General features: G+C 48.5%; 1 protein-coding gene across 2 annotated transcripts in view; it reads left to right on the plus strand.

Annotated features, from left to right (window-relative positions):
- Positions 1 to 9,764, plus strand: part of FOXK1 (forkhead box K1) — a 76,201-nt gene extending 66,437 nt beyond the window's left edge. Inside the window, exons 5-9 of one of the 2 annotated variants that reach the window (XM_083711466.1) lie at positions 87 to 280; positions 1,457 to 1,623; positions 2,694 to 2,975; positions 4,640 to 4,864; positions 9,213 to 9,764. In XM_083711466.1, coding sequence (XP_083567592.1) covers positions 87 to 280; positions 1,457 to 1,623; positions 2,694 to 2,975; positions 4,640 to 4,864; positions 9,213 to 9,433 — 1,089 coding nt within the window. In that variant the 3' untranslated portion in view covers positions 9,434 to 9,764. The remainder of the gene's footprint in view (positions 1 to 86; positions 281 to 1,456; positions 1,624 to 2,693; positions 2,976 to 4,639; positions 4,865 to 9,212) is intronic. The other variant, XM_083711467.1, reaches the window with a different exon arrangement.
- The last annotated feature ends 241 nt before the right edge of the window (positions 9,765 to 10,005 follow it).

Genomic DNA, 10,005 nt, shown 5'->3' on the forward strand with positions numbered 1-10,005 from the left:
GTGGAGCTCTTGGTCTCGCTCAAAACAACATTAAATCCACCACTTAGCCTTGGGGTCATCATGTTCCTGCCTCTTTCTCCCCGCAGAATTCCATTCGGCACAACCTTTCCTTGAACCGCTATTTTATTAAAGTCCCGCGTTCCCAGGAGGAGCCTGGGAAGGGCTCGTTCTGGAGGATAGATCCCCCCTCCGAAGGCAAACTGGTGGAGCAGGCCTTCCGGAAAAGGAGGCAGAGGGGGGTGTCCTGCTTCCGAACCCCCTTCGGGCCTCTCTCATCCCGGTAAGTTGTTCTTGTTCTTCTTCTTGTTGTTTATATCCCATCTTTTCCTCTGACACAGGGACTCAAGGTGGCACCAACAGCTGGCATGCGCTTCCCACTGGCAGCCTGCCAACGTGGCAGATTTGGCAAGGCTGAAAGGGGCAGCATACATCTTATCCGCTCAGTCTAGCTTTTGATTAACCATCTGAATAACTATAGGGAGGGATTTTCCAAGTCAAACCCATTTTGCTATGGGTGGCGTTAATCAGCAAGCTATTGGGGAGGGAGATAAGGGATGCTAGTGATAAAGGAGGCTGCCTGGAAGGGGGGAGGTAAAGACAGCGAACTTGCAAGGAGAGGAGACAGGAAGACTAAAGGAATGAGGAGAGAAATTAGAAGAAAAGGAGGATCAAAAAACTGCTCCAGCTAAGGAAAAGACACTAAAGCAAACAAGAGGAAGGGAGTGTTGAAAGGAAGCAGCTGATCGGCAAGCAATCAGGGAGGGAGATAAGGGATGCTAGAGATAAAGGAGGCTTTCTGGGAGGGGGAGGTAAAAGCCCATGGATCCTCAGGATTTTTGCATTGGGTCACCCCAAATTCACCATCAGATCACATAGCATGTCCATGGCTACAGCCTGCACCAAAAAACACACACATCCGCTGTTTCGTGGGGGCCCAATGGTGCAAAAATGTGGTTATAAAGCACGGATCCACATGGATTCTCAGGATTTTTGCATTGGGTAACCCCAAATTCACCATCAGATCACATGCCTGTGGCCACAGCATGAACCACAAAAATCATACATCCACTGTTTCATTTTTCCTTGTTTTCCTCCTCTAAAAACTAGGTGCGTCTTATTTTGCGAAAAATACAATACCTCCTAAAAACAAGCCAGGATCAAATTAAAATCTAATTAGATGACTTTCCGCAGGATTAGGGTTGGGAACAGTAAATGCTTATCAGGCCCAGCTGTTTGTAAAGTAAATGGGCGAGGTTCTCCAGGGTTGGGGTCATGTGGCTACTCTGCACTGTGATTCTGGCTGCATGATTCACATGGTCACCAGACCCACACAAATGAAGGAAAATCCGTCCAGTCCCGTCCAGTCCAGCGGCTGGCTTTCCTAGTGCCCAGCTAGGCGCCATAGCCGAGCCTCCCGCTTCCCTTGCCTTTGGCTCACTGCCTCCTTGCCTTCCAGGAGTGCCCCTGCGTCTCCGACTCACCCTGGCCTGCTGTCGCCCCACACCAGTGGCCTACAGACCCCAGAGTGCCTGTCCAGGGAGGGGTCGCCCATTCCGCACGACCACGACTTCGGCTCAAAACTAGCCTCTGTCCCAGAGTATCGGTATTCGCAGAGCGCCCCCGGTGAGTAGATTGCGGCGTTTCTTTGCAGGAGAGAAGGAATTGCATTATTTGGTGTGGCAGCAGCTGCCCTTGGGAACTCCCTGCCTAATGACCACACGCAGGCGCCTTCTTTGTATAGGCAGCCCAAGATTTGCCTGGGGGGGGGGGGGCAAGTTCCTGGTCCCTGCGCGCATAAGCCCACCCTCTTCTGAGTCCAAAATAATCCGCACGTCAATTGAAAGCGTGCAAAATGGTCACAGCTTGTACTCTTTTCGGTGCCTGCTAGAATAATTTTGGTGCAGAATGCTGGTGTGTATTTTAATCTGCTTTCAGCCCACTGCTGATTTTTTAAAAAGTTTTAAATATTTGGGGTTTGGGGGGTTATAATATTTTTTTATTGGTTTTTACAAGAACAAATTTAAAATAATAAAGGGAAAAAAACTTTTGCCATATCCATATATGAGATTCTCTGAATCTCACGACTTCATTCCGTGGAGGCTGCGATCCAACAGCAGCCAAAGGAACTTTGTTTTGGAGTAACACCAGTGCTATTTTTCTGTGGAGACACAAGGGGATGCATACCCCTACACATTTTGTGAATCTAACAGGAAAAGAAATCCGTTGCATTTATTTTCCCTGATTTGAACTGTATTTATTTTCTCCCCGGTGGTGATTTTCTTGAGTCAAAATGAGAGTATCCCTAAACATTTTTTTAAGGAAAAAAAGCACTGAGTTATATCATAAAATTAGATATCAACGGAAAGATAATTTAATGAAGAATGTAATGCAATAACGTTTATGAAGGATTCTTTATTACAACAGCAGTCATGAAGAAGAAACGTGAAACACACAGGAAAAATGAGATATACAGGTTAAGTTGCCATGTTGGCACTTGGCGATAAATAAGTGGTTTTTTTATTGCAGTTTGGACACTCGGTCTGTAATGAAGGTTCGCCATCAGTGTCTCAGAGTCATTGAGCTGCAGCGGACAGGAGTTGGAGCCCAGCAGCCTCCCTGTTTTACCTGAGCGCTGGTGCTCTTGGGGTCGAAACCCCCTCCTATTCCATTTTCCCTTTTCCTTTTCTTTCCAGGCTCGCCCGTGAGTGCCCAGCCGGTGATCATGGCCCTCCCTCCCCGGCCCTCGGCCCTCGTGGCCAAGCCCGTGGCCTACATGCCAGCCTCCATCGTGACCTCTCAGCAGCCTTCAGGGCACGCCATCCACGTCGTCCAGCAGGCCCCCACGGTCACCATGGTCAGGGTGGTGACCACCTCGGCCAACTCGGCCAATGGGTACATACTGACCAACCAGGTGCCGGCTGCGGGTGCCCACGAAGCAGCAGGAGCCGTCTTGGACCTGGCTGGTGAGACCAGAGGTAGCGTAGCACTCCTGACGGGGTGTGGGTTCCCCACGGGGAACGCTTTTGCCTATCCTTTTGCAAACCGCTTTAGTAAACTCACACAAAAACACCAGGGAGATTCAGCTGGCACCTTCATTCTACACCTTTAGGTGCCAGGTGAAAACGTTCCTGTTTAGCCAGGCCTTTGGCTGGTTGGCATACGATGCCCTTTTAAAATTAATCAAGTACCCAATCCATCTGTCGGCTGAGAGATTTAAATCTTGGAACAAGCTGCCCTTGAGTCCTTGCGGATTGGGTAAACCAGTTAGGAGTGGGGTACATATTCAAGCATGTGGGCAAGCTCTCTTCATAAGGGATTTAACTTCAATTGTAGCATATGGACTGGAAACACAGAGCTGTAGAGGCTTTGCTTCATTTGACACTTGCACTACAAGTCATCACTAATAATAGTAAATAATAATAATAATAATAATAATAATAATAATAATAATAATAATTCATTTATCTACCACTTATATGTCAAAGTGTTTTCTAGGTGGTTTACAACTATAAATAGGACACGGGTGGCTCTGTGGTCTAAACCACTGAGCCTCTTGGGCCTGCCGATCAGAAGATCGGCGGTTCGAATCCCCGCCACAGGATGAGCTCTCGTTGCTCAGTCCCAGCTCCTGCCAACCTAGCAGTTTGAAAGCATGCCAGTGCAAGTAGATAAATAGGTACCACTGCGGCAGGAAAGTAAACGGTGTTTCCGTGCGCACTGGTTTCTGTCATGGTGTCCCGTTGCACCATAAGCGGCTTAGTCCTGCTGGCCACATGACCTGGAAAGCTGTCTGTGGACAAACGCTGACTCCCTCGGCCTGAAAGCGAGATGAGCGCCGCAACCCCAGGGTCACCTTTGACTGGACTTAACCGTCCAGGGATCATTTACCTTTTTACCTTTTTTTACAACTGTATAATCAGTCAGTTATTAAAATGCACAATAGCATTGAGACCTCCTTAATTAAAAGAAAGAAGCGCAACAGTTAAAACGATCAGATCGGACATTCATTCCAAGGAAACACTGGCCTGGCCTGGTGTGTCTTCAGGAAGCAGCTCTGACATCTGCCGCTCGTATTTCAGCAGGGAGACCATGGTATTTAATACAGAATAGATCGGATGAATAATTAACCCAAGGGAAAACTGCAGAGCTGTAAATCCAGTCCTCTCAAAGCAATATTACATCACATAAATTTAGTTGTCCAAATAACTCTCTGTTGTCCTGAGCATCTATGTGATTTTGCTGCTGCTCTGACAGATAGCCCAAAGTCAGGCCTTTCTGTCTCCATGGAGGCTAAGAAAGCAAGTAAATAAATAAGATGTCCTCTGGAATCAATCAGCGTTCATTTCACTTGAACTCGGAAAGGAGAACTTTTACTGCAGCTCACTTTGAGAGATGGGGGCGCGAGGCATGCTCTCTGTCTCTCCGTTCCCTGCAGAGGCACTGGTGGAAATTGCAGGGGTTACTGAAAATAATATTTCCGTACCGCTCATCCAGAGGAAGGGAGTAAGACGTGAAACAGGGTGGAGGAAACAGGCCCCCGAGGCTGCATGGGCAATAACAGGGACAATTCAGCACACTTCTCTGACTCTACCCAGAATGAACAGCCAGGTCAACAATTGATTCCTTCTTTCTTTTGCAGGGATGGATGAGAAGCCAACCATTGCATTTGCTGCAATCCCCACTGCCAGCCGAGTTATTCAAACCGTGGCGAGTCAGATGGCCCAGGGGGTCCCAGGGCAAACAGTCACCATCCTCCAGCAAGCAGCGCCCATGACCATTGGGCAACACCAGCTCCCCGTCCGGGCAGTGACGCAGAACGGGAAGCATGCCGTGCCCACCAACAGCCTGTCCAGCAGCGCTTACGGTAGGCCATCCCTCCCTCTTCTCTCCATTGCCCTCGTGCCGCTGGGGTTCCCGGGACAAACCGTGGCATCTGTCTTCAGGCCCCGAGGTCTGGGCCGCACCCTTCAGCCACAGAAGCGATACTGGGAGGAGTGCCTCTTCCTGTTTCATCCTGCCTGCTCCTGAGATCAGCAGGAGAAGCTCTGCTGGAGGCCCTACACGAGCCTCTTGGGACAAGGCCTTTTCTGCTGTGGCACCCCGGCTCTGGAGAAGCCACAGCATATCGCCTCTGACAGTTGAGGCAGAGCATAGCCTTTGTGGCTAGCAGTCATCGATAGCCCTCCCCTCTTCCATGAATTTGCCCAGTTCTGTTTTAATACCATCCAGGTTGGCGGCTGTCCCTGCGGAAGTGAGTTCCATAGATTTAACTATGTGTTGCCTGAAGAAGTGCTTTCTTTTCTATGCCCTGAATCTCCCAACGTTCAGCTCCATTGAATTTCCATGAGTTCTAGTTTTAGGAGAGAGGGAGGAAAGCATTTTTCTGTCCACTTTCTGCATGCCCCAAATAATTTTACAAACTTCCATCATGTCTCTCCTCTTACTTGCCTTTTTCAATAAACCGCAGCCTTTCCCAACCCTTCAATCTCCTTTTTGAGGCAAGGCAACCAGAATTGGACACAGTATTGCAAATGCGGTCGACCCAGAGATTTTTGGAACCTCATTATGGTCCTAGCAGTTTTCTTCCATTAACCAACACTGCATCAACATCATCCTTGAGCTCTCCATTATGTCCCCCTGGCCTCATTCCTGGTTGCTTACCTGCAGTCCAGACCCCACGGGAATATATGCGACATTGAGGTCCTTTTCCTTGACGTGCACCCATCGATTTGCACACACTTACACGGAATTGCATTTCCCATTTTACCTCCCATTTGCTCAGTTTGGAGAGGACCCTTTGGAGATCTCTGTAATGACCCTTAACAATTTGTGTCACGGTGATTGGTTTTAGGGTTCCCCCCCCCCCAAAGTGCCACTTCGGCTTAGTGCAAGGGTTAATCATCATCATCATCATCATCTATTAATTATACCACGTCCATCTCGCCGGGTTTCTCCAGCCACTCGGGGCAGCTTCCAGCAAAATATTGAAATACAATAATTCATCAAATGTTAAAAGCTTCCCTAAACAGGGCTGCCTTCAGATGTATTCTAATGACTTACCACCACCCCTACTTGCGAAGAATTCGACTCATGACCGCGGCAAACCCAGAAGTAAATACCGGGTTTGCCACAATTTGCGCACGCACAGAAGCGGCTGCCGCCGTCTGCACATGCGCAGAATGGCACTGCCGCTGAATGCGCACACGCAGAACGGCGCTTCTACCAGCAACCTGGATCAACTCACGAACGGACCTCCAGAACGGATTCTGTACATGAGTAGAGGTTCCACTGTAGTTGTTTATTTCCTTGACATCTGATGGGAGGGTGTTCCACAGGGCGGGCGCCACTACCGAGAAGGCCCTCTGCCTGGTTCCCTGTAACCTCACTTCTCACAGGGAGGGAACCGCCAGAAGGCCCTCGAAGGCTGCCAGTGTCTGGGCTGGATGATGGGGGTGGAGACGCTCCTTCAGGTCTACTGGGCCGAGGCCGTTTAGGGCCTTAAAGGTCAGCACCAACACTTTGAATTGTGCTTGGAAACATACTGGGAGCCAATGTAGGTCTTTCAGGACCAGAGTTATATGGTCTCGGCGGCCACTCCCAGTCACCAGTCTAGCTGCTGAATTCTGGATTAATTGAAGTTTCCAGGTCCCCTTCAAAGGTAGCCCCACATAGAGCGCATGGCAGGAGTCCAAGCGGGAGATAACCAGAGCATGCACCACTCTGGCGAGACAGTCTGCAGGCAGGTAGGGTCTCAGCCTGGTGGGCTCGTGGTTCCGGCGTGTGTTTCTGTCCTTGTGACGTTGCAGCCTCTTTGTTTTCTAAGCAAGAGGAAAGCTGGCTAATTCATATTTTCACCTCCGCCGCACAACGTGTGTTGGTAACAAGATTTTAAAAAGCAAAACCTGCCAACAGCCCCTCTGCTGTCCAACGTGGCCTGATGGAAGCGTCGGGCACCAGGTAATTGCTCATTGTGTTCAAAGCCCTTGAACAATCACCTGGAATTGCCTGGAATTACTTCAGCGAGCCGAAAGTGGTGATTAGCAAATCTCCATCGAGAAGCACCCATTCCGCTGCGAGAGGGAAGGTGAAGATTAAAGAGACTGTTTCTCTTCCCTTTTGCACCACTGAGAACTTAATTCCCCTCTTGACAATGAAATCCTAACAGCCTTCGCCCAGAAGTGGACCCCGCTGATTTTAACACCACTTCCTGGCAGATAAGTATTGTTAATTACATTGATGTTCGCTTATCTGTGCCGTGGGATTGCGTTCTCTCAGGGCTTTAATTCTGCTCATCGGGAGAAGGCCCTGTTCTCTTAGGGTGCTTTCTTTTCGAGAAATTGGTTTGGTAGAGCCTTTTTTGTGGTAGCTCCACATTTTTGCTGCCCAAGGGAAGAACCTTAGGGCAAAGAGCGGGTAATAATACTAATAATAACAATAAATTATGTTCTTGGGGGACGAGGTGGGCTGGTGTGGAGGACTCCCTGGTCCTCAATGGGGTAACTCTGTCCCTGAAGGACTAGGTGTGAAGACTGGGAGTCATTTTGGACTCACAGCTGTCCATGGAGGTGCAGGTCAATCCTGTGTCCAGGGCAGCTGTTTACCAGCTCCATCTGGTGCGCAGGATGAGACCCTACCTGCCCACAGACTTTCTCGCCAGAGTGGTGCATGCTCTAGTTATCTCTCGCTTGGACTACTGCCATGCACTCTACGTGGGGCTACCTTTGAAGGTGACCTGGAAACTGCAATTATCCAGAATGCGGCAGCTAGACTGCTGACTGGGAGCGGCCACCGAGACCACATAACACCGGTCTTGAAAGACCTACATTGGCGCCCAGTACGTTTCCAAGCACAATTCAAAGTGTTGGTGCTGACCTTGAAAGCCCTAAATGGCCTCAGTCCAGTATACCTTGGCGTCTCCACCCCAATCATTCTGCCCGGATGCTGAGGTCCAGTGCCGAGGGCCTTCTGGCAGTTCCCTCCCTGCGAGAAGCAAAGCTACAGAGAACCAGGCAGAAGGCCTTCTTAGTAGTGGCGCCCGCCCTGTGAAACAATGTCCCATCAGATGTCAGAGAGTACAACTACCTGACATTTAGAAGACATCTGAAGGCAGTCCTGTTCAGGGAAGTTTTCAATTTGTGACATTTTAATGTATTTTAAATCTTGGTTGGAAGCCGCCCAGAGTTGCTGGGGAAACCCAGCCAGATGGGCAGGATACAAATAAATTATTATTATTATTATTATTATTATTATTATTATTATTATTATTATTATTAAATAATTAACTATTGACTTAATGCGAGGGTTGGATGAATGATCCATATGGATAACTATGGATTAGCGTTGGTTAACCCAGTGCTGTTTTTCTAGAAAAAGAGGCGCCGGAACTCAACATGAATGCCTCTCTTTTTCTCTTATAATGGAAATGGCGCCCACTTAAGAGGTGCCAGAACTGAGTTCCAGCTGGAAAAAAAAGCCCTGGATTAACACTTCTTTTGGTTTGTGTTCGTGTACTTAAGCTTGAATTGTTTGGGGGGGGGACGTGTTCGTTTGTTTAGAATACTAAATTAATTCTGCGTGTGCCAAATTGTTGGTTTTTTGTTGAATTTACTGGAGCGCTCTGTGTGTTTGGCTTGCAATTGTATTTCCAACGCTCTGTGTTTTTCGATGGTTCAAGTATCGGTTGCCAGCCCCTTTGGGGGGGACAGCTGGCTCACTGTGGAAAAGCGGCGTCCAAGATGAGAAAGCGATAGAAGAAACAACTGCAATATGTAGAGATATTTCTCTTTTTTTAAAAAAAAATTATTTAGTTTTACATTTTCATCTTCATCACAATAATATGTCTAATACAACGAAAAATCCCCCTCCCCACCCATGCCACTTCCCTCAACTGCCTCTGGTTTTTTAACATATTGCTTTCTCCTGCTTGTTTTATTATACCTTTTTTAAAAAATTCAAAATTATAACAAGACATATTATCCCAAAACATATCATCCTTGTTCCCCCCCTATTTTTCCTCCCTCCCCCCCCCCCACAAAACCCACTCCCACCCCACCCCCTCGACTTCCCTCAGTTCCAGTCTTTGGTTTCTCTAAGAATGCTGTTTTCTGCATGTTACAAAGTTGTATAGTCTTATGGAGCGAAAAATACGGTACTCTTATTATTGTATATTTCTTTGCATTTTATCTAATACATTCCTCTCTTTCCTCCTCCAGCCCTCACAAATCCGCTGCAGCTGCTGGCTGCCCAGGCCAGTTCCTCCGCTCCGGCCGTGGTCAGCCAGGCAGCGGAGGCCGCGGCGAAAGAGGACCCTCCTGGCGAGCCAGACGTCAAGAGGCCTCGGGTGGAGGAGCTGAGGGGGGCAGCAGCGGCCCCCTTGCAGACGGGCAGCGTCATCACTTCCACGGCTCCACAAGGACAGGCGGCCAGCGAATAAGGAAACCGGGATGCTCTGAAAGAGGCGCTGCGCACGACCTTTGCGGGATTGTCTTTCTTCTTCTTCTACAGAAAGAAGAAGAAAAAACTACATCTGTAACACCTTTTTTGGGTTGTTGTTGTTTTTTTAAAGTTCCTTTCCAAAAGTTAAGATTTTAACAGGACAGGATGGTGGTTCTTAAGAGTCTTGGGGTGCCAAATGAACGGCCGAAACCTCCAGCTACACAGAAGTCTGCTTTGCCTTGTACTCTGGAGATCTTTTCTCTCTCCCCCCCCCCCCAACCCCAAACCCTCAGACCTCCTTTTTAGATTAAAGAAACAAATACAGACAATTTGATTGTACGACTGCTGGGGTTTTCCCCCCCCCCTCGCCCCACGTTAATTTCCTTCCCTTTCCCTCAAATATTGGGCTTTGTATGTGAGCATATTAAACGCAGGACAGAGGCACGTGTGGTTTTGGAGGAGGCTGGCGCAGGATATGATTCCCAAAGATTACTTCTGCCTCTTTTTATATATGTATCCGCACACACACACACACATACACACGCAGGAATGTGCCCCCCCCCCCCCAGC

Source organism: Podarcis gaigeae (assembly GCF_964106915.1).
Source record: "Podarcis gaigeae genome assembly, chromosome: 14".
Classification (NCBI taxonomy): domain Eukaryota; kingdom Metazoa; phylum Chordata; class Lepidosauria; order Squamata; family Lacertidae; genus Podarcis; species Podarcis gaigeae.